At 40.4% G+C, this 24,819-nt stretch overlaps 1 protein-coding gene across 3 annotated transcripts in view; it reads left to right on the top strand.

The window, feature by feature from the left end:
- CNKSR3 (CNKSR family member 3) overlaps positions 1–20,924 on the top strand; it is an 86,339-nt gene extending 65,415 nt beyond the window's left edge. For 2 of the 3 annotated variants that reach the window (XM_081045272.1, XM_081045273.1), the window contains 8 exons: positions 1,542–1,661; positions 3,637–3,696; positions 8,137–8,205; positions 8,463–8,609; positions 13,571–13,695; positions 16,226–16,434; positions 16,933–17,022; positions 19,419–20,924. In XM_081045272.1, coding sequence (XP_080901398.1) covers positions 1,542–1,661; positions 3,637–3,696; positions 8,137–8,205; positions 8,463–8,609; positions 13,571–13,695; positions 16,226–16,434; positions 16,933–17,022; positions 19,419–19,717 — 1,119 coding nt within the window. In that variant the 3' untranslated portion in view covers positions 19,718–20,924. The remainder of the gene's footprint in view (positions 1–1,541; positions 1,662–3,636; positions 3,697–8,136; positions 8,206–8,462; positions 8,610–13,570; positions 13,696–16,225; positions 16,435–16,932; positions 17,023–19,418) is intronic. The other variant, XM_081045274.1, reaches the window with a different exon arrangement.
- The last annotated feature ends 3,895 nt before the right edge of the window (positions 20,925–24,819 follow it).

Genomic DNA, 24,819 nt, shown 5'->3' on the forward strand with positions numbered 1-24,819 from the left:
GAAAAAATAAGCCTCAGACAGGCTTATATCAAATAAGCCTTGATATTTTCAAAACACATATCAGATAAAGGACTTGTGTCCAAAATATATAAAACTCCATAATCAGAAAACTCAATAGCAAGAAAACAAACAATCTAATTAAAAAGTTGGCAAAAGATCTGAACAGACACTACCAAAAAAGATATACAACTGGTAAACAAGTATATGAAAAGATGTTCAACATCATGTTTCATTAGGCGACTATAAATTAAAACAACAAGTACCACTATACACTTGTTAGAATAACTAAGATTCAAAACATGACAACAGCAAATGCTGACCAGGATGTGGAGCAACATGAACTCTGATTTGTTGCTGGTGGGGATGAAACATGGTGCAGACACTTTGGAAGACAGCGTGGCAGTTGCTTACAAATTAAACATACTCTTACCATACATTCCAGCAGTTTCACTCCTAGGTATTTACCCAAATGAATTGAAAACTTATAGCCACAAAAACTTGCACAGAGTGTTATAGCACGATTATTCATAATCGCCAAAACTTGGAAGCAACCAAGATGTCCTTCAGTAGGTGATGGATAAATAAACTGTGGTCCAGGCAGACAATGGAATATCATTCACCAAAAAAAAAGGAATGAGCTCTCAAACCGTGAAAAGGTCTGGAAGAAACTTAAATGCATGTTACTAAGTGAAAGAAGCCAATCTGAAAAGGCTACATACTGTATGATTCTAACTATTTGACCTTCTGGAAAAGGCAAAAATAACAGAGACAAAGAAAAAAAAAAAGTCAGGGATTCACAGTGGGGCAGGAGGAGAAAGATGACCATGTGGAGCGTGGGATTTTTAGGTGTCAGAATTATTCTGTATGACATTGTATGGTGGATACAGGACAGGAGGCATTTGTCAAAACCCATAGAATTGCACACCACAAAAGAGAACCCTAATGTAAACTATGGTTTTACAACAATTGAACTTGAACAAACGTACCTCCACTAATGCAAAGTGTTAATAATATCTTGTTATTATTAACTATATTATAATACTATAACTGTGTTTGGGTGGGATAGAAAGTATATAAGAACTCTGCACTTTCTGCTCATTTTTTCTGTCAACCTAAAACTGCTTTAAAAAATAAAATCTGTTGAAAAAAAAAAGACAGGTGCAGGCAAGATAATCTTGTCAATATTTGGTATGTAGAGAATATGAGTGATCACTACAAAAAATACAGGTGGCTGGGAATCCATGATTCTCTTTAACTGTCACAAAGGAGGTTTCTGTTTCTGCCCTGCCTGTGCTCTTCAGTGGTCGTAAATGAGATAATATAAAAATTGCATGTTCTAAACAAAGTTGAAATGCCTGGTACCATTTGTACAGATTGCAAATATGGAGTCCAAGTGCTATGCATTCGTTGAGCAGTATTATCAAAATGATTGCCGGCCAGAGCTAGAGATTATAAGTCAAGTGCATTTCTTTAAAATTCAGCTTGAGATAAACTTCATTAATGATTGAACCTTTCCTGACGTTTTGCCTCTCCAACTCTAGGTCAAGGTTTTAAATGGCATTTGTGACAAAACAATCCGCTCTACCAGGGACCCTCTTATGAGCCAGTGTGCCTGTCTGGAGGAAGTTCACTTACCAAACATTAAACCTGGGGAAGGCCTGGTAAGAATTCTGACCCACGCATATTTTATTTTCAAATAATAACACATCGTCATTTATTAAAGTTTTTCCCCCCATAATTCCTTATTGCTTTCACTGTAATTCTGAATAGCATGATATTAGGCTGTCTTCCACCATGTAGTGAGAAATTTACCATCTTGAACTGTTGACATATTTTATGTCTTCAAAGTATAAAAATAAGTACAATTTAAAAACTGTACACTCATATCTTGAAGGAATTATCGTAACAGTTTTATTTTTAGGACTTAGCAATGGAAGGAAATATAAAGCATTTACACAAAGGAAAGATGGTCTCTGGGTACATAAGAACATCTGCTCTGAAAGTCTCTGTTAGCACTTTGGAAGAATATGAGAAGAGTCTCCTTGGAAGAAATGATTCTGAGAAAGTGTTCAGAAATGTTTCATTAGTAAGGTACGAGCTCTATGAGAACAAGCCCTGAGAATACATACAGGTAGGTAGAAACCTAACTACCTAGATCAGCACCCAGATACCTAGCTCTCCCAGTCCCTAGCATGCAGCCAATGAGATGAATTTGCTGAAATTTAAGTGAAGAAGCTGTGAGGCCCATTGATAAACTTAGAGGCATTGAGTTAAGGTTTAAATCTCAGCCCTCAAGTGACTTAACCGCTTTATGTGTCAATTTCCTCATCCGTCAAAAATGAATACTAATAACTGTCTCACAGGGTTGATGAAAGTGTTAATTTAGATGATGGATGCTGAGTGGCCGATGTGGGACAGCACAGGACATGTGCAGTAGTGATTGGTGGCCGCAGCTGCTGTAGCTGCTTTCATGAGGGGCATGATGAGGGGCATGCCTAGCATGTAAGTAGCTATGGGGAGACGTCAAGACAGTCTCTGCTCTCAGGACAAAAAAGCAACGAAATGATGACAAGGCTGCATTCGTAGTAAGTGGAGAAATGCATATGGAGGCTGCTCGGCTTCAAAGTAAATGATAGATTATAATAGATTCGACAGGGAAGGCTTTCGGGAGGTGAGTTTATAGTCACGTAGAAGCAGAGAAATGCCTGCGTGAGCAGAAATAGAGTTGCCATTTCAGATGGTAAAGTTGTACAAGCAAATGCTCAGGGAAGAGGAGTACTGCATGGAGGGAGAATCTGATCACTCTGGCAATGAAGGTAACCGGAAAGGAGAGGAAGAAGGAGAACCTTGAAGGTGTCAGTATGTGAGGAGATTCTCATCGTAGAGTGGTGTAGGGGCAAGTTCGGGGTCAAAATGATTTTTTAGGAGAATGCATTATTGTGATATTGATACCAAGGTGAGCAACTACTCTTTGCCCAATCTACTTTTTGCTATCTTTCCTCATCTTATAAAAATTTATTAAATATTTTTTATACATGATATGCCAGAGTACAGAAATATTTCTTCGACGATAGGGCACTCACCCCTGAGTTTGCTTATCAGGCCTTTTAGGAAGCAGCGTATGTATCTTATGCTTCCCTTAAAAGGGAAAAGTACCTGTTTCTAATTTATTTCCTATGTTGTGTTATTTAACAACCTTCGTTCATACATCCTGGTCTGGATTGTGAGTGGCTTGAATAACTCACCCTGTAATGACTGCTGATACCAAAGTTAACTGATTATATTGTGTCACTAGACAAAGAGATGGTCAGAAGAGAACAGTCCTTGTTTGAAAGGCCTCATTCATTCTTCAGGGCTGAGAAGATGCCTCCTGAGTCCCCAGAGTTATGGCAAAATTCGGTGTGCCTGGCACACAAATGACAATATCAAAGAGATCTCGTTTCTGATTTCTTTCACTAGTATTTTGGTTTGTTGAGTTCGCCCTCACCTCTCTTTGGATCTTGTTTCACAATGTTTTAGGCGGCTTAAAAATGAGTATTGTTCTGCCTTTAATGTTTTATAAGTTCAAGTCTCACTTGGTGGCTGTATTTCTACGTGGTGGTGTAAAGAGTTAATAATATTTGTGATTCACTCTAGGGCATGTACATCAAATCAACCTATGATGGATTGCACGTGATTACTGGAACCACAGAGAATGTAAGTGCCTGTTCGTTCGTTAAATGTAAAAGGTATTGGATGTTTAAGCAAATTTGACACAGAGTCCCCATGCTTTTCATTTAAATGTATGCATGCTGTTTTATTATCCTTAGTGAGAGCGAGGGTGCCTGTTTTGTTTATTTCTGTTGCTAGGACACTGCTTATCACCAGCTGTTGTCAATTTATTATTTAAATTGTCCTTTATTGCTCATGCACCTTGCCTAGCTTTTCACCCCCACCCTTGTGTTAATTATTCCTTTTGCACCCCAGAAGTGTTAGTCCATAAATACAAAAACAATGATCTCTTTGCCATTGAGAATCACTCCTAGAAGAACTGTAATTGTTAGCCAAATGTGTAAATATCTTTTGTTTGTTTGTCTCATGGAATTTATGTGTCACCGGAGCAACTATTTTAGGATTTTTGCATGACATAGATTCTTTTTGTAGGGTTGTATTTCATAATATTTGGCATGATATTGAAATTTAGTTTTTTCCCCCCTCTAATCCTCTGAATAGAAAAAAGCAGGGCTGTTTGAATGGTGAGACACTTTGTAGACTGTTGTCTTTTGGAAATTCTGCTACACAAAAGGTGTGTGTCATGCAGGGTCTCTGGTCCCGCTCTCAGCGGGTGGACACAGAATATAGTGAGGCCAAAAAGGAACAACAACGGAGCCACAGATAGGGGAGTCATACTACTATATTCTCGATGGCGGCTGGTGGAGACACAAAAGCAAACATCCGCCAGTACCCCAACATGGGGTCTTCCTGCACCCCCGTCTCGCTGGTGGCTGGGCGAGACACAGGAAGTAGGATCAACACGATCCACAATCCATAATCCGCTTGCTAACCGCACTTGCTAGCCTCGATCCTCAGTCTGCTTCTTTGCCAACCAACCAAACCAACCAACTAGCGTAGTCACGGCAGTTATATTAATGGCCAATGGCGAACTGGCAACAGCTGATGCCTCCCAGCCACAGCTGATGGCCATCTAGTAACGGAGCCAGCACCTTTCCACGTGAGGTCGAGAGCCTGGAAACTGCTCTCCTGGCTCTTTGAATTTGTGAAAAGTAGAGCTAATTAAGTGCTTTCTTTTTACAACCTGCAATATGGCTAGCTTTTAAATGACATTGATATGAAGCTTAAAATGTTTGAATAGTTTCCAGGATCTGTGTCAAAGAAGCATGTGTCTGTGGAATTAATCTGTTTAATCAACTAAGACAAGAGGAAAGAATTCCTTAAAATAGAAGAAATTGGTACCTACTTTTCTAATCTGTTTGGTGGAAATACGTGTTGCATTTTGAGCTTCAGCTGCTTGGTCTTTTGATAAAATAAAAGGGCATGATCTTTGATGAGGGTTTGTTATACACACTTGATTTTTGTAGTAAGAAAAAAAGGACATTGCTTAAGGCAGTCAATGACTTATAAATAAGTTGTGTGGTTGTGGCAGACGAATGAGTAGATGGTATTGTCCTTAAGCATTCTTTGTTGTTCAACAGTGAGAACACACTGAGAACCACGAGGAAATTTTACATCACCTCACCTGAGAGGCAATAATAGCCTCTTAAGCTGGGGATGGTGTAAAAGAAAAAATGCATAATGCATTACACAGTTCATCCCCTATTCTTGTCATAGACTTAATATATTTCAGCTGAACCATGACAAGAATATGCATACGTAGTAGCCACCCAGTGTATTATTTTGGAGTTGGGTGGATTCAAAAAGATGGTGAATGTCATTTAGCAATTTGGTGATTGCATGAATAAGTATCTAGCAATTTTTGGTGATTGTATGAATAAGCAGACCTCTGTGGTTCTAGACTCTCGCTGGTCTTCTTGAAGCAATTTCCGTCTTTGGCAAATGTATAGAACACTAATATAGCTATCAGAAGGCACACAGATTTCTCCTCTTCAAAACATCCCTCCCTCCTACCCCCCATTTTATTTTAAAGACGAGAGTTGAATGAGAGACTAGACAAGCTGCTTTGAATCAAATGAAATGTCTGTCAAATGTAATGATACATTTCCTAGAATTCCTACCAGATTTAAAAGACTGGGTGAGAGATTCAGGGTTGACCTGAATGTAGTTGACTCTGGTACTCCCAGAAAGGACTGTGTATAAGTCATCCCAGAGGAAGGTGCTTTCCATCCAGTTAAAGATCAGAAAAAGGAAAACTTATTGCCTGTGGTAATCCATTTGAAAATGTTACTCATACTTTCAGTCATTCAGCTGTGTTCATTGAGTACCTGGAATATGCTGAACTCTTGCTAAGTCTCATAGATGAGGGTGGGAAGTTAGGTAAGAACCCACTTCTTACCTAAGCCTATCCAGGGATTAACCTGGATGTTTTATATTTCATGCTGGATATTTTACACTTAAATGACGAAAGAGAATGCCAGAACCAGGAAAGCTTTCCAGTTGTCATTTAAGGTTGCTAAGACTTCAGAGTCAGAATGTCTTCATGGAAACCCAGTGTGGTGCGTGGTAGTGGATGGGAAATCAGTCATTGCATTGCCAAAGCAGTTGTCTGCATATCCTCTGTCTTGGATTGTAGGCTGAACCAATGCCAGAGGCCATTTCCGTCCTCTGGTCCTTTTCTTTTTTCTTTGTTGTTTTCTGAGGTTATCTGAGAAGCTAGGATCATTCCAACGTCAGAGTAAACAGTATCTAGAGATTCTCCTCTCGCTGGCTTCTTTTTCTGATGATGCTCAAGACCTTGACAGGATCTCGACAGGATCCGATCCGTTCTGCCATCCTCTACCCTCAAGATGAGGTGGGAATTAGATTAGCCTCTGAAGAATGGATACATTCTTCTCCAGGTCATCACCCTTCTGCCCCAAACCAAAATGAGCATCATTTTTCAGTAGTCTGGCTCATGGTGAAGATAGGCAAGAGCTACTGCCCTAGGGAGAATTTTGGTATCAAGGTCTCTCTTTACCAGTGTTCTGCCAAGCACAACTCTTAATCGCTTGGTAGGACATTTGAGAAATGAATGCATGAGGATCCTTAGGAAAGGAAGTCAATTCAGGACACTGGGGCTTTTTTTTTTTTTTTTTTTCAAATTGCCCATCTGTAAATAGGGACTTCCTGGCCTTGGGGCCATCTTTTATAATGTGAAGCCAACCATAAATGAATCTGTAGTCCAGGAAGATTAACTGGAAAACTATGGGTTAAGTATCTGACACACAGGATCGAAAAGGAGCACTGACACATTGTTTTTGTTTCTATAAGTGTCTAAGAGAGAGATTTGAGTTAGGCCACCGCCCTGGGGCACCCATGATACTAGTCTCTCAGATGAGGCACTGCTGGTTGTTATGGAGGCAGGTTAAATGTTTTTTAAAAATAACAGTCACACCTGTGCTTTGTGTTGGACCTAGATAAATCAGTGGGAATGTTTCTACAGTTTAATGTCACTTGCTCACTTCTTGTTGAGACTGTCACAACAGTTGAGTGAGAAAATTCAGCAAGTGTATCTTGGCTTTAATTGCTACCACCCTCAACATGTTCAAAGGTGCTATTTCTTTCTTTTGTTTGTTTGTTTGAGGATAGTTGTAAATTGAAGATTCAGCCAGTTATATAAGTTACCAAATAAAATAGTCTGGCCTAGATAACATTTGATTATAGTTTGAAATCAAAGGTTTATCCTTTCCTTCTCTTTTGCTCAGATTAGGTTTCTTAGTCATAAAGAGTTGTAGTTTGACTAAATGAACAAGAATACTATGGGAAAAATATTTGACAAATACATTACATTAATATATCTATATCTATCTATCTATCTATCTATATATATACATACATGTGAATATATCTATATCTACGTCTACTTGCAAATTTGTTGCAAAGTATTCTTTGGGAACACAACGTCTGGAAGTTTGTTTTATTACTGAAAACTCATTTATTTTAAATTCAACCTGAAATGGAAAAATTTTAAATTGATTTTCTCTAAAGAAATATAATTTCTATTTTCACCATCTACCTATTTTAGTAGCATTGTGATAAAAGAAGATCGTTTTAATAATTGCTTAAAAGGAAATGGGATGACAGAGTTACAGTGAGTCTTTACATGTTAAACAGTTGGTCAGCTTCTGTAAGATTAATTTTGATAAGGTTCATATAAGGTATCTTTAGATGAACTAGTGGCTTTTTTCAGTTCATCATTGGCGACAGTGTGTCCCACTCTCCCTGACATCTCACCTGACAGGTGAGATGAAATCGCTGTCCCAATTGACAGATTATCTGTTATAATAGACCACTAATTAAATAGATAACAGGTTTCTACAAACTAGGTAGTCTCAGTGAACTCATGTACACTTTGTAATATTTCTTGAGAAAATTATATTTCCATTGCTCATTGTCTACAGAAGATAGAAGGAAGAAGAAATAGAAGCAGAAAGAAATAGAAGGTTAAAAACTAAGATAGGTCTCTCTGTTTGTTTCTAATAGTCTCCTGCAGACAAATCTCAGAAGATTCATGCTGGTGATGAAGTCATTCAGGTTAATCGGCAAACTGTGGTGAGTTTGTCATTGAGACTTAAGACCTAATAGTCCCCTCGAGAATTTTGACTAAACCCAACACCATTTTGCTTGAATTTTTAAAATTTGCAGTTTATATCCAATTTTCCATAATTTTAAGCAGTGCTAAGATGAACATACTTGTATTATATTTGTCTACCTGTTTGCTCACGACTGATTTCCTTGAGATATAGTCACAGGTTTGATTTTTCCTTATTCATGAGCGAGTCCCCTCTCCTCATTTTCTTTCTTTGAAGGTGGGATGGCAGCTAAAAAATCTGGTGAGAAAATTGAGAGAGAATCCCACAGGAGTTGTATTACTGCTTAAGAAGCGCCCCACAGGTTCTTTCAACTTCACTCCTGCTCCCCTGAAAAACCTACGGTGGAAGCCACCGCTTGTGCAGGTATTTGGTCTATTTCCACTATCTGTATAAGTGTTCTGGTATCAGTGCACAAACAATGTCAAATGTTTGATTGATCTCCAAAAAGAAAGATAAAAATTGGAAGGAGATTGGTTTCAGGAATTTATGTATGCATTATTTTCCTATTATCCTACTTATATGAAAATATACATTCTAGATTTGCACTGAACAGTATGGTAACCACTAGCCACATGTGACTATGACTATTTAAATAAAATGAAAGGCTCCGTTCCTCAGTCTCATTGGCCATATTTCAGATCTTTGGTAACCATATATGGCTAGTAGCTGCCATCACTTCAGAAAGTTCATTCTAGTCCTTCTCCTATCTTCATTTCAAACCCATACTTATATAAATGTATCCACTTTGAACACTAACCTTAGAGAGACCACGTGGGCTTGAGGTCTTGGCACTGGTTTACCGAGGCGGGGCTTGGGACAGTGGGAATAATCCACACAGGGGTGAGCGAGTGGTTCTTTGTTATTGCTATTGTTTAGACATTGTTTAAAATTGCCAGTCTTGGGTGATGATAAAACGCAGACTGCCTTTTAATGAGTTTATTATTTAAATTCTCTACAAACAGTCTACTCCTTTATTGCCTGCACCTGGGTAGACCATGCTCACTGACCAATGCTTTGTTATGCCTTTGGTCCTTAGTGTTTATTTTTAAACCATTGGATGAAAAGCCATGACATTTTAATGCCCTTTTGTAAGATTGTGATTGCAGTTTATATGTAACTGTCTGTGATTTCATTGGCTATCTTCAAATGGAAAGAACAGGGGTAACCTCAAGCCATCTATTTGGACACTTCCTAATACACAGAGCACTAGAAATACGCCTACCTGTGTAACTTAGTGGTGGAGGGTGCAGCAAGGAGGGACATGGAATTAAAATCACTTTTCTTAAATAATAACTGCGTGTGTCGATCATGCCCTAGCTACTTCTGTTTGCTTGCTCGGTGCAGGTGTGACATCTTTAAAATTGGGGAGAAGGTGTTACTTAGCATCGTAGATGTCTTAATTCATCATCAGTAGTTGAGGGAGTGCCTGCTACATGCTGGTTCTTCCAGCTACCCAGTGCACGGGGTAAATGTTGGGCTCTGAAGGAGTGATAGGGGTGAACTGGGTAGGTGAAGGTACCTCTTCCCTTGGAGGTGACGTCCAAAGATGTCCTGCTCTAATCCTCACTTTAGAGTCTGGAAGGCAGGGTAGGATTTGGCAGATGGGAAGGCACTGCACGGAGGAGTTGGATGCAGTTCTTTAGACACACGCCCCAAACCGTTTATACGCTGCCATCAGGGAAGGGTGGTGTCTTGGGCTAGATTTCCTAGAAGCAGCAGCTGTGGCACAGATTCTTGTGAAAATGATTTTTGAGGGTGTGTCCTTCAGGTAGAACTTATAAGGGAGGGAGAGAGGCAGAATAAGGAGCAGGAAGCCAGCGAGGTGGTGTCTTAGGTAAAGTCTAGCCTTGGCCTGTTGTACAGGTATTAAACACAGAGTAACAGGCTCTCGTACCATGTTTCCCCGAAAATAAGACCTAGCTGGATCATCAGCTCTAATGCTCCTTTTGGAGCAAAAATTAATATAAGACCCCATCTTATTTTAACATAAGACGAGATCTTATATAATATAATATAAGACTGGATCTAATATAGTATAATATAATATAATATAATATAATATAATATAATATAATTAATATAATATAATATAATATATAATATAATATAATACTGCGTCTTATATAACATAATATAATACTGGGTCTTATATAACATACTGGTCTTATGTTAATTTTTGCTCCAAAAGACGCATTAGAGCTGTCCGGCTAGGTCTTATTTGTGGGGCAACACGGTAGCTGTACTCAGGAGGGCAGCTGTCAGCTGAGGGTTATTCTCCAGAGAAGGGGACAGCTATGAGCTTTCAGCAACTGACACTCATGGCAGCCGGGTTCCCTGGCTGGCAGAGGGGCTGTGGTATATGGGCACCACAGTCCTACTGCAGGTACATGTAGATGAGACCCTCCCAGGGCGGAGGGTAGGAGAGAAGACTGGTGGGCAAAGACCATACAGAGTACCAGGTTAAGGAGCATGCACTTCATTCCACAGGTAATAGGTTGACTGTTGTGTTTTACATTATATCTGAATTAGTTGGCGAGGGCTGCCGCAACAAAGAACCACAAACTGGGTAACTAAAACAAAATTTATTCTCTCACAATTTTGGGGGGCTGCAAGTCTGAGATCAAGGTGTTGGCAGGATTCGCTTCCCCTGAGGCCTCGCTCCTGGGCTGGCAGACGGCTGCCTTCTCCCCTTGTCTTCCTATGATCTTTCCTCAGTGTGTCTGTGTCCTAATCTCATCTTCTTATAGGGACACCAGTTATATTGGATTAGGGCCCAATCTAATGACCTCATTGTAAGTTAATTATGTCTTAAAGATCCTATTTCCAAATACAGTTACATTCTGTGCTACTTGGGGTTAGGGCTTCAACATAGGAATTTTGAGGGCGGGGGTGGGTCACAGTTCAGCTGGTGACACTATCTAAACAGAAGAAACACCAGGTAGGAGCTGTTGCACGTTACTTGGTGGGTGATGTGGTTCTGGAAAAGGCTCGTGACGGGTGATAACAGTGAAAGACTAATGCAAGAGGCTATTTAGAAGATGGATCAAGAAGACTCACAAAGCAGCACAGCATAGTGATAAGGAGGGCGGCTCAGAGGTGAACTCCTCTGGTTCAAATCCCAGCTCTGCCACTTATTAGCTGTGGGACCTTAGACAAGGTATTTAATCTTTCTAATTACCAGTGTTGACTGTTAGAAAAGGTTCTGGGGTGGGGGGTGGAGAAAACAAGCACAGCAGGTGTGAAACGTGGCAGTGAACCTGGGTGGTGATATCCGAACGTCAAAAAAGAGCCATCTGGAAGGCAGAGATGATACTAGGTCTTTTGAGCATCACGGAGTTTGAAGTGATAGAGGAAAATTCAAGTAAAGAGAGCTTCTTTAATTCTTGTCAACATCATTAGTATTATCCTGCCACTGTCATTGTTCTGCTTTTAGGTCACAGTCGTGGTAAATGAGCTATCAATCCAGAGGTCATCATCAATGTTGAAATTTTTGTTGAGTGTCTGGTCTGGGAAAATGCTCCAGTTTACTTTTCTTCTACTTGTTGAGGGCCTGGATCCTGGCCCCGTGTTTTCAGACATTGTTCGAGATTAACAGATTGAGATGTTAGTCAATTAAATATTGAGTACACTTGACAGATGATGTACTCAATATGTAATTGATTAACATCAATTGATGGCCAGCATCCAGGATGGGGTGTTACGCTACAGAAGGCGAAGGACTGAGCCCGTTTTTCTCCACCTTGGTGTCTCCCCTGAGAATGGGGCTGCCACTCTGGCTGGAATGGCAGTGGAATGCACTGGCCATTCCAGTCCTTCCAGTGCGTAGAATCTAGCTCACTTTGGGGAGACTTTGGGGTCATCCATCACCATCTGGGCTAGATAGAGTTGAGGTGCCTTTTTACGTCTGCCCAGGGCCTAGCACAGTTCTCATGTGGTACCTGCCATTGGCCTTCACCAAACATCTTCATGCCTTGTCTCTGAGATTCCCTTGCTGTTTCTTTGCCAACCAGAAAAAGTTTGTCATTGTTTTTGTTAGTCTACAGAAAAGATTCTCATATGGGATTTTAAAAAAATAGGTCTTTTGACACCAATAACATAATTAACATTAAGCTGTGTGGATTTCATATTTTAAAAATTAACTTGTATGTATGTGTATATGTGTATAATACTAAATTAAACAGTATACGTGACAAGCAGTATGCTAAACCCATTACATATATTATCTCACTTAATTCTCATGGCTACCCTGTGTTGGTGCTATTCTCGCCCCCATTTATTCCCATTTTATAGATGAGGCACAGAGAAGTTCAGTGATTTACCCAGAGATACACAGTTAGTAAGAGGTATAGTAGTTACCCTTTATCTGCGGTTTCACTTTCTGTGGTTTTAGTTACCTGCGGTTTCAGTTACCTGTGGTCAACTGTGGTCCAAAAATATTAAATGAAGAACTCCAGAAATAAACAATTCTTCAGTTTTAAATTGCTCGCTTTCTGAGTAGTGCAATGAAATCTCTTGCTGTCCTGCTCCTTCCCATCTGGAATGTGAATCATCCCTTTGTCCAGCGTATCCACGTTGTAGACGCTACCTGCCCTTTAGTCCCTTAGTACCCATCTCGGTTATCTGATTGGCTATCAGATATTTTGAGAGAGGGAGAGAGACAGACCACGTTCACTTAATTTTTATTGCAGCATATTGTTACAGTTGTCCTATTTTATTATTAGCTATTGTTAATTTCTTACTCTGCCTTATTTATAAATTAAACTTGATTACAGGTATGTATATGTAGGAAAAAAACCATAGTATATATAGAGTTCAGTACTATCCGTGGTTTCTGGCAGCTACTGGAGGTCTTGGAATGTACCCCCCACATATAAGTGGGACTGCTGCATAGCCAGGAGTGTATCCAGCAATCCCAAGTCCTGAGCCCACACTCCTGGTCAGTGGTCGCATGGTTAGTAATTTGTATGCACTAACTTATTTAATCCTCACTGCCACCCTATGCAAGAGGTACTGTCAGTATGGCTCTGTTCAGAGGAGGAAACTGAGGCACAGGTGTTTAAATGACTTGCTCAGAGCTACAATTTTAACCCGGGCACCTGGCTCCCAACCCTCTGTTTCTCACTATGCATCTAGTCTTTCAGAACTCCCAGTTAATGCTGAGTGTCTCAAAGAATACAAGTTGACTGTTGCTAATAGCTATAAACATGGGCATGACCTGTGTACCTGTGTACACAGGGCTGGTGCTGGCTTTGGGGAAGGGGAGACGTGCACCAAGAGTAATCTCTGAGGTAACTTCTACCCTTTCATACTTGTTCCCGTTTCAGACCTCGCCTCCTCCCACGACTACCCAGTCTCCTGAAAGCACCATGGATACCTCTCTGAAGAAGGAGAAGCCGGCCATCCTGGATCTTTATATCCCTCCCCCACCAGCCGTTCCCTACTCTCCCCGGTATGTCAGTGTCCATTTTCGTGGTGTGCTTGTCTCCTGTCCGTGGAGATTCTAAGGGTGGTGTGAAGATCACGAGGATCTCGAGAGGAAATTTTCAGTGTCACAGGGTTGAGTCTTGAAATGGCTGTTAAAAGGTGTGATCCTGAAGTTGGGTGCGGGAGTGGAAGGAGTGGATGAAGGTGGTCCAAGGCACAGACTTCCAGTTATGCAATTCGTAAGTTCTGGGAATATAATAGGCAGCATGGTGACTGTAGTTAGCAATACTGTGTTTTTGTATTTGAAAGTTGCTGAGAGAGTAGATCTTAAAAGTTCTCATCACAAGAAAAAAAGAATTTGTAACTATGGGAGGTGGTGGATGTTTACTTACTGGGGTGACCATTTCGCAACACATACATATCTAAAATCATTATGTTGTACATCTTAAACTAATACAGTGTTATGTCAATTATATCTCAGTGAAACGGTGATCTCAATGAAACAGATATCTCAATGAAAGTGTGATCCTTTAGGGGGTAGTGTGGAAACAGATCCGGGGTTCGTGGGTCCTGAAGCTTTACAGCTTTACAGGGGCTCTTTATGAAAGCAAGTACTCTTGGGAAATTGTTTTGGTTTCTCCCTGACATTGTAAGAGGCTGTTTGGGGGTCCCTAAAGCTGAAGTTTCGTGAACTACGTAGTAAATTCATCTCTGGGGAGGAAGATAATAAATATTTTGGGGAGATTAACTAAAGTTGTGGCTTTATTTTGCTGAAGGACATGTGTTCTTCATAGCACTGAATGAAACCATGTGAATGTAGGTGTGGGGGCACTATATTTGCACATGCATGTATATTTATGTGTGTGTATTCTAAATTCTTAAAGATCATTGCTTTCTTAATGACTATCTCAAATGTGATATGATATAATGAGAATGGTTGTACCTAGGGGATGGTTTAGGTATGAAATAATAGGCTTATTTATATCAACTTACATATTTACAGATGTTGGTAAAACTAGAGAATCTGGCTCATTTATTCAACACACATTTATTTAGTGTTGGGCCTGGGTTACCATCTTACACAAAACAGATGTAGTTTTTGCCCCCAGAGAACTGCCAATGTCTTAGTCAACTGGTCAAGAATAAATTGAGAAATACGTAATTATGCTATAATATTTCAGAAGACAAAGTTCAGGCAGAACTTAGAATGATGTTTTACTTTATAGAGGAGTTTTTTATTTGTTTTTGTTGTTAGCTGAACTGTTTGCTTCTGCTGTGTTTCTGCTCTGGGCACAAAGAAGAATTAATGTCATTTTCTTCTTCTTTGAGTCTTGGGTTTGCCCAGAACTTATTACAGTGTGTAGAGTAGTTACCTTAGGTGATCAGGGCCATTCTTGGTCACAGACCAGAGTCATGTGGCAATGGGATCTTAAGTGTGTTTAAAGTGATAGGTAGTTGCCTGTTCATATGGAAAAGACATTTTCACCAATGACCAGTCTGTGGGTTGTTCTATCAGAAACTGTAGCGGGGGGGACATCCCCCAACCCTGAATGTTCTTATTTGGGTTTCAGTGATGGGTCACAGAAGCAGTGGTAAAGAAAAAAAGGTAATGTTCATAGTGAGGGAGAAGTGGAACTGGGGCTTTTTATCTACCTGGGGGAGACACACACACACACACACACACACACACACACACCATTAGTGAAAGATATTTTCTGAGGATTGAAAAATGCAAATGGTTACAGAGTACAGAGTGTGGTGAGTCATGAAAGCTTTGTGAATGGGGAAGTCGTCTGCCAGGTTTAAGAGTGTAGGAGGAGATTCACTCAAGGGGGAGAGGTATGCAGGCCGCTGGCTCGCTGGGAATGCCACACAGGCTAGGCGGATCTTCCGATTGTGTTTGAACGCAGTCGATTCGGTGTTCTGTCTAGCAGTTTTTACAGTGATCATTGAAAGGAATTTACTAGATGCAGAAAATTGTACTAACTGGTAAGTTGGACTCAACTAAAATTAATTTAAACTTTTTATTATAAACTGACATTTAGAAAGAATTAAGTTGGAATGGATGATCCAATTTCTGCCAGTTTCCGTACTTAGTTCAGAAAACAGACACTCTCCATTGGGGACAATAAAGGCCCCTTTGTCTTTTTTGACAATTTTCAGATCTGACAACTTCATTATGCATCAAGTGTCTTCTTTGCTGGACCTTGGCAAAGATGCTTCTCGCGATAGATCACCCCTTCAGTTGTAGTAAACAGGCGATTGATTGATAGGACAGTTATACTGGGAAACCAAGGATGTCTTTTAAAGACATATTAGTACCATTTGAACACATACGAAAATAATTTCATTTTCCCTAATTTAGTAGGATCGTGATATTTAGTCCTATTTAAGAGGATCTCTATGTATTTGAGGGGCAACTGGGACTGAGAAAGTAATGCTTTTTCCCTGCAGTGGAAAAGGGGATGTACATTTTCTTATGTCTGTGTCTCCTATAATTCTTCAGTAAGAGAGGAGCTTTGTAAGCTACTTCATTATTGCCTACTGTCTTCCAGGGATGAGAATGGGAGTTCTGTTTATGGCGGATTCAGTAAATGTAAACAATCATTGCCTGGTCCTAAGGGCTCGGAGTCCCCAAATTCCTTCTTGGACCAGGAAAGCAGAAGACGGAGATTTACCATTGCTGACTCTGATCAGTTGCCTGGCTATTCGATGGAAACCAATGTTTTGCTCACAAAAATGAGGCAGAAAACACCATCTTACGGTGTGTTTCTGAGTGTTTGTTTTGTTCTGCTGTTTGCTGTTCTTCTCTTCCCCACCCCCTTCCTTATTTGGAATAGTTGCATGAATTTGGCAGACTCCAAGGGTAATCCGAGGAAAACATAAACCTCAATGAAATTCTAAGTATGAGACCTTTATTCATCTCTCTAAAGCAAAGCCTTGTTGAGTCATTGCTCTGCTTGGCCCCAAAGCCCAGTGGGTGAGATCATGTTACAGTTTTAACTTTCAGAGGCTGCGTTTTTAACTTTGGAGTTGCTTTGCTCTGTACACCCACAGACTCAAGTTCAGCACGCCCCTGTCCTGATTGCTTGCTAAGGAAATACGATGCTTTAAAATACTTTCCTTATTTTAAAATACGTTATTGCTTCTGCTTAAGTGAGTGTGAGATTGCGGGGGTGGCGGTCTAAGTTGCAAATGAAAGGAAGGATTCTCTAAGTCCCCAAACTCATCCTCTGTCACCTTCTTTCTACTCCTTCTGAAGGCAAGCCCCGGCCTTTGTCCATGCCTGCGGATGGGAGCTGGATGGGGATTGTGGACCCTTTCGCCAGACCTCGAGGTCATGGGAAGAAAGGTAAGTTTAAGCAAACAGCATCATATAAGGCTTTGAAAGACCCAGCCTCTAGTTTCAGCCCTGTTCCTAAAGGTATGCTAACTGGATAGAGGACTTAGCTTTTCTGAGTCCCATCTTCTCAAATGCTGAAGGTCTCTCGGATCCTACTTATTTTTAGAATGGCACAATTATGCAATCCTAGTTAGTGATTGTAAATCTCCTAATTTAGTATTGTGTGCTTTGAAAAGGCCGTAGACACTAACGGTCCCATTTCTAAGCAAGTAGAAAGAAATTATTCATTAAACCATCTCATCCCAAATTTTGCGACTGATTATTGGAGTCTGATTTTTTTTTTTTATGACCAGATATGGATTTTTTTCCCCTCCCAAATCCTTGTTGTATTAGAGAGTAATTACTGTTGGAAAAGAAATTTGTGTTTAATTCACCCTGGAATCAGTTACTGGTTATTACACTGGTCTTGAGGGAAATTTATAAATATTATAATTTTTTTTGCCAGTTTATATTTGATTATCAACACTGGCAGGGTATTATAACTTTGCTTTTGCAGTGCTGAAACAAAGCAGGTGAAAAGTTCAAGTCCAGCAGGCCTCATATAGTAAAAGGAAGAAGAAAAACGTTCTGGAGGTCCAACTTCCAAAGTGATCAACCTTGACATCTCCCTGGGACTTGGTAAATAAAGTGTGTCACCCAAGTACCCATGTCACCTGGTCTATGCTAATGTGGCAAAGGGAGAAGACAAGTGTCTAAGTCCACGATACCTCTAGTTGGCGTGTGAAAATCTGTGGAGCAGTCAGCAGGTGGCAGGGCTGTCCTTTGTTTTGATCTAAAAATGTCAACCTCTTCATTGCCATTCTGTTAGGCTTTTAAGCCCCGAGTTAGCCTTTTATTTCCTTTACATATTGAGAGATGGGGTGGGGTGGGGAGTGTGAAATCAGTAAATGGAAACATATTTGACCCTCCTGTCCTACTTTCCATATTTTTCTTGTATGATCATTTTAGAATGAAAAAGGTGTCTGCACAATGGGCACTTAAAAAAAAAAAAACAGCTTTATGGAGATATAACTCACACACCATAAAACTCACCCTGGTAAAGTGTATAATTGAGTGGTTTTAGCATAGTCATAGAGTTGTGTGTCCATCACCACTATCTAATTCTAGAGCATTTTATCATTCTCAAACAGAAATCTCAGACCCGTAAGCAGTCACTCCACATTCCTTCCTATCTCAGCACTTGGCAACCACTAATCTACTTTCTGTCTCTACGGATTTGCTTATTCTGGACATTTCATATAAATATGTGGCTTTTTGACAATGGGCCTTTTCTGAAAGTAGCTTTTTCTCTTTGATTACAAAACCAAACCAGTACATTGAAAAACATGCAGAAGGTATGAGAAAATAAAACTCAGCTGTAATCTGCATCCCCAATGTAGAAATAATCACTCTGAATGTTTTGTGTATTTTCCTGTTGTTCCTATACATACATATCATACACTTAGAAAAAATGTGCAGAATGGAAGAAATAGATGTTCAGTAATACTATGTAAGGTGAATATTATCTAGAACATTTTCTTAAATAGCTCCATTAGTGATCCATCTTATGGGTATAGCCCCTATTTCTTCAGTCTGCTGTTGTTGGACATTTCAGTTATTTCTGTTTTTTTTCCCCCAATTGTAAATAATGCTTTAGTAAGCACCCTTGTACATAGATGTTTGTACATTTTTAGGAGTGGGATTTCTGGGTCAAAAGAATGCTATGCATTGTGGGTTTCTATTCAGTATTGTAAACACCCCCCACCCCCATCCCAGGGGGTCTATTGGCATCTAGGGTAGGCTCATGCTTCCTTGTTCCGAAATGTCCCAAGCATTGCAGAGCATTAAAATCTTTGGACTTGGACCCCATCCATTAAAGGTGAATAGTGCCTGCCCTTCATTCAGGGTGACAACTGAAGGCACCCCCACCTTTCTAAATGGTCCTTAGGGACGCTCCAGGGTAAGAACCACTGCTCTAGAAGCATGTGCTACAACGTGGCAGGCACTGAGAAAGGATAGATGGGGAAGGAATAATAGAATTATATAGCTTTCTTTCTGTGTTTTGATTTCAAGTGAAATTATAAGAATTCTCACTGTGGTAAACGAAGGGCAGGCCCTCTGATCTGCTCGGCCCTGTGTCACTTCTCAGGTGCAAAAGCAGCCTGAAGTATGATGGCCTTCTTCCATTTCTGCTTTCTGAACACCTAGTGGGGAGGGCTTGGCCATCAGTGAAGCTTGTAGCCCATCCCCGGGAGGAGGGTAGGGTAGGGCGCCCACTTTCAGGGGACATCAGAAGCCTGCTCGCTGAACAGCGCCACGCGGCGGATGGTTATTTTAATGGACTTACGGGCTTTGTCTGAAAACAGGTGAGGATGCTCTTTGCCGGTATTTCAGCAATGAACGGATCCCTCCGATCATCGAGGAAAGCTCCTCTTCCCCATACCGCTTCTCAAGGCCCACAACGGAGAGGCAGCTGGTCCGAGGCGCAGACTACATCCGAGGGAGCAGGTGCTACATCCGTTCAGATCTCCACAGCAGCGCCACCATTCCATTCCAGGAGGAAGGGACCAAAAAGAAAGCCGTATCCTCGGGGGCCAAGTCGTCTTCCACAGAACCGTCCCTGCTGGTCAGCTGGTTTACTCGCCTGAAATTGTTGACTCACTGAGCCCTGCCCTCCTGGAGACCCCCTCACTGTCTCCGGCTCCCAAGTGCCTTGCTTCTTCAGTGGACTACCTGTTGTCATTTTCATCCACAGTATTATGTAGAGACCATATGCAAATTCTTTAAAAAATTTTTTTTTTTGCGGGGAGAATTGTATGCCACCCTTCTCAGAATTTTGAATTAATTGGGTGGGAACAAATCTAGAGAGCCTTAGGTGATGGCTTGTGGAGGCCGAAGGAAAGAAATGGGTAGGGTCTCTTTTTTCTTGTTTCCTTAGAGTGGGGACGCAGAGTCACACTCTACAAACCTGAGCCTCTGCCAGGAGTTGAGGAGGAACTGGGGTATTGTTCATTCTGGGGGCAAGATAAAATTGGTGGCCATTGTCACACAGACGTATTGGTTTGCGGTCCAACTTCTTCACCTGTAAAAGGCAGTGGAGAAGCATTTTGGTTTTGATTTTTCAAGCCACACCCCACATTTGTAAGTGTAGCAGCTTTGACTTTGAAAGAACATGTGGAAGTGTCTGCCTCTCTTTCAGAACACATGTGTAAGTGTAGGCATGTTACACTTGGTTGATTCCCTTTTCATAACAGTCTCAATGTAGGTCAATTAATACAGAAAGACAGGAACACACTGAGATAGGGCTTATTACACACAGAGAATTTGATGGTTCTGAGGGGTGTTGTTTTTGTTATATATTATTGTCTTCAAAGGAGAAGAAGCTGTAAGATTTGCTGGCAGCCAAAGTATTATTCAGAAAAGTGGAGCAACAAGTCTTAGGTTGATGAGAGATACATGAGTTTGCACATTGGCCTATTCAATGTCTATCTTCCAGAAAAGAGCGGACAGGTCTTCAAAATTGTATACGTTTTGCTAATGAGAAATATCTTGGGAAGTCTCACGGTCACAACTTTTCAACTAGCATCAGGTATTTTGGAAAAGTGTGTCTGGATATATTAACTCTTGTTTAAACTGAATGTATGATATTTTGTTAGAATGGAAAAGTACTATCTCATTAATTTAAAGTGTTTTAAATATAGTTGTATATTTTTCTTACTCTTAGTCACATGTAATTGAAATATTTCTGTTTTGCGTCATACGCGAAGCTAATGAAAAAAAGTGTTCAAGGTGTTTTCAGATTTACCAGCCACCACCACAGATGGTGCCACCACGGGTGCTATTGTTAAAAAACAAAATAAACCCTTCCACGCATTTTGGGATTTTATGGATTAGAAATGGGAGTGTCCAGGAAACATGTGTAGAGAACATTACATTTGGAGAATTATTCTGAGGTATCTCCCTAGGCAGAGCTGGTATCCCCTACTCAAAAATCTCCCCCGCCACACTACCACACCTCATACCACTGGAATTGTTTACTTTGCTGAACTTACTGAAATTCAGCGCATCGGAGATTCCTAGAGTTAGTAAACATCTTCCGTTTAAAGTGCTTCTGGTGGGGTTAAGGGAACAGGTATTTGTGTGATTAAATTCAGTCAGGCAGCATGTTGTCTACCTCTAAGGGAACTGCAGTGAGAATGAATGTGTCATGGGGGCTGGAAAGGAGTTTGGTAAACCAAGAGCAGGAGAGGCTGGCATGTGTGATTGTGATTCATCAGGTGCTTAACACAACGTAAGGGCCAAGTGTGGGGGCCAGGAGGTCTGGTAATAGGGCCCTGGTGACTAGGAGGGAGCTGTGGAAAAGGAGCCAGCCCCTGCCCATTTTACTATTAGCTTGAGCTGGCTTTATGCCCAGAAAATGGGGCGGCAGCACTTCCTCTCACTCCCTGGATTTAGGGGAGGTGTCTAAGCGCTGTAGTTTGGCTGAGTAATGAGTAAAATAGCTTTTGGGGTTTTAACTGGAGATTAACTCCTTTTCTGTGGAGAAAATGCCACTTGTGATCAAATGACCATCCTGAAAATGAATTTTCAGAAGTCAGTCTTAACTATAGGCAGTGCCCAACTTAAATGACTGTAACAGATGGGTGTTTTTTTCAGACTGTTCCCTGAAGCCTTATGAGAAGGCCAGAAAAGTTTCTGGGTTCTCTACCTTCAGTCAGCCTCCACAGCTTTATGTTTATTTTTATTTGGGGTTTTCTCCTGAATAGTGTTTGAGAAATAGATTGCTTCTTAAAAAAATTTATGTGTTTCTCTACTGCTGAGATATATAAATAATAGTTTAATACTGATTTCTTAGAAACTAATAGAAAGTGCTTGCCTCAATAGTAAGCCAGGTTTAATGGTGGACATGTGTTCACATATGAAGATGCAGAATCACACTTTTTGACATGATACTTTAAAACAGTGATTTAAAAAAATACTACCAGACCCAATTCAACACTCACCCCTTTTTATAATAAATGTTTTATAGTACCACTACAGTCATTAAATGAAAATCAAGGATGGTAAAACCTACCTTTGCACACAAAAGTGTCGCCCCCATTTACTATTCCAAAATGAAATTAATAGGGATTATAACTGCCCTATGTACACATATGTCAATTTAATATCCTAATGGAAATATAAACAGATATAAATATATAAATAGTTTATAATGAAATAATTATTTCAATATGTAAATGCTCTAGCATGATTATGTTACAAGATATGGTGAAATAATGACACAAGGCTCATTCTTATATCTATGTATAAAATCACCATGGATGTGGCAGCTACAAATGCAGACCAGTAGAGGCCTGCTATATTGGCATCTCAATACCAGGGACAGATTGACATCAACAATGTGATTTTCTAAAATGTGGCAAATTCTTGATAAAGCTCTAGACAAAACAGAAGTCTGTGATAGCAACACACATAGAGTGTTTGCTGGGTGCTGGGCGTCATTCTATTAGGTTGGCGCAGAAGTAATTGCAGTTTAAAAGGTTAAAAAACAAAAACAAAAACAAACTGCGAAACCCGCAATTACTTTTGCACCAACCTCATAAATATTTAACAGCTTCATGAGATGGGTGCCACTGTCATTCCCGTTTTACATGTCAGGAGTTACCCAAGGGTACGCAGCTGATAACAACAGAGCTGGGATTCAATCTGAAGCAGACTAGCTCTGGTGTCTTTGTGCATACTCACTGCTGTTTAGGCTTCCCTCAACATACAGAATAATAGCGTTCCTGTAAAATCCAACACATTTTCAAACTGGACCAAGAATCCCCTGTGTGGTTATAGATAAAATAAGGTCTAGAGCCTCCTGTAATTCCAAACTGGGTTTCCACCTACAGAAGCATTCAGTGGGGCAATTGTGCTAATGGGGGACCTCTTTCTAATGGGGGTCAAGGGTCTAACCCATATGGCTTAGGCAGCATCTGAGCTCCATCTGTTAGCAACTCGTGGCCCTCCCAGTCACGGGCACTTTAAAAGCCCTCACATTTCCCAAACTGCCTCTAGGGAGCAGTACCATCCCTTGGAGAACAAATGATTTTTGAAAAATCCTGTTACCGTCCTTAAGTAGGGTTTCAGTCTTCTTGTTAAGTATTTGTCCATTTTTAATCTGTTTCTTTCTGCTTAGTTCTTTCCATACCAAACCGGAAGTTGCAGAATGAACTGTGGGCGTTGTTTTTGTTACTGTTCCCCCCGTGAAAGTCAAGAAGTTGTTGCCTCCTCTGGTCCAAAGACCACGAATATCCCCAAATTTCAGTTTGTTAGCTTTCAGAGAATCCTAAGACATATTTACACATAAATTTTGATCCTCTAAAAAGCTCCAGTAAGTAAATCTCTTTGACATTTGAATATTACGAGCAAAGAATAACAATCATAAACAAACAAACAAAACACAACAAACAAACACACAAAAAAGAATAACCATCGTGTTGCTTTTTTTTTTGCCACCATGGCATGAATGCGATGGTCCTAGAGGCCGAATTGAGATGTTTTCACTTAGCATATGTGTGATTAGTTTTTACAGACAAGTGGTTCCCTTTCTGCTCCCACCCTAGTGAATGGAATCACTGTATCATTTCCTTTGGGATGAGACTATCGCCAGCTATTTCCTTGGAGATTATGTGGGAGGTGGACGCCTTGAAGAGGAATAAACTATTTCTGGTACGGCCACGTTTGGGCTTGGCCAATGATGCTTGATTTTATTCATGTTTGGAGTTAACTCTGCTTGTGTAATTTTTTTATACATTCATGCGAATCACGTGGAAGGTGAGTATTTAAAAATCTGTTGGTTAAAAACTGGCTTAAAGTGTACACAGAAGCTGACATTTCTGATGTTTCTTCAACTATGTGAGAGGCATTGCATGGTGAAGCCTAGTAAGACCATAGTACATGTTTGGTGATACCTAGTGGGACTTAAACATAGGTTTTATAACCTGTATGATATTGGATTAGAAAATATACTGATCTTACTATAAAATTCACCTTATAATTTTCTGGATATTTCTCAGCTGCTAAGTTATGCCTTGGGGTTTTGTTTATTTTTGGACAGAATTATTGCTGGAAGTGTGAGTGTGCTGGTTTGACAAATGTATGAGAAACGTAAGGTTTAACATACGAGTAAGTAAAGGAAAAAGAGATTATTACATCAAATTCAGATTTGCTAGAGGGCTATGTTTTTCTCTAGTTTTAGGGATGTGAGATTTGCCCCAAACCATATGTGTTTGTGTGTGTGTGTGTGTGTGTGTGTGTAAGAGAATTTTTTTCTTACTACGAAAGCCTTTCTGTAATAATGTCCTATGGCTTACGGATCTGGAAAGAGGAGAGAGATCTTGTCCACAATCAACAAAATAATGTCACTTAGCCAGGAAGCTGTCACATAGTCTTTCAGAATCTTTGGGGCACCTACTCTGCTCTCCTTAGGTAGAAATGCACGTGGTCTTGGGTTTTTAGGAACTAGATCCTGGTTGTAACCTGATCATCCCTAGGCATAATCAGAAAATGTATGGCTATGTTTTGAAACTCATCTTTTGAGTCAATCAACTGTTCATAGGCTACAACTGAAGAAGGTGGGTTTTCATCCTACATCGTCTCCTGGAACCCCACCGACTTCTCTGGAGTCACCGCTACTGCTCCGAGGAAGACAGTTCACAGCTTGAGTATTCATGTCAGGCTTACAGCCGAATATCACACACACTCTCCTTTACTGAGCTGGCT

Source organism: Rhinolophus hipposideros (genome assembly GCF_964194185.1).
Source record: "Rhinolophus hipposideros genome assembly, chromosome: 3".
NCBI lineage: Eukaryota > Metazoa > Chordata > Mammalia > Chiroptera > Rhinolophidae > Rhinolophus > Rhinolophus hipposideros.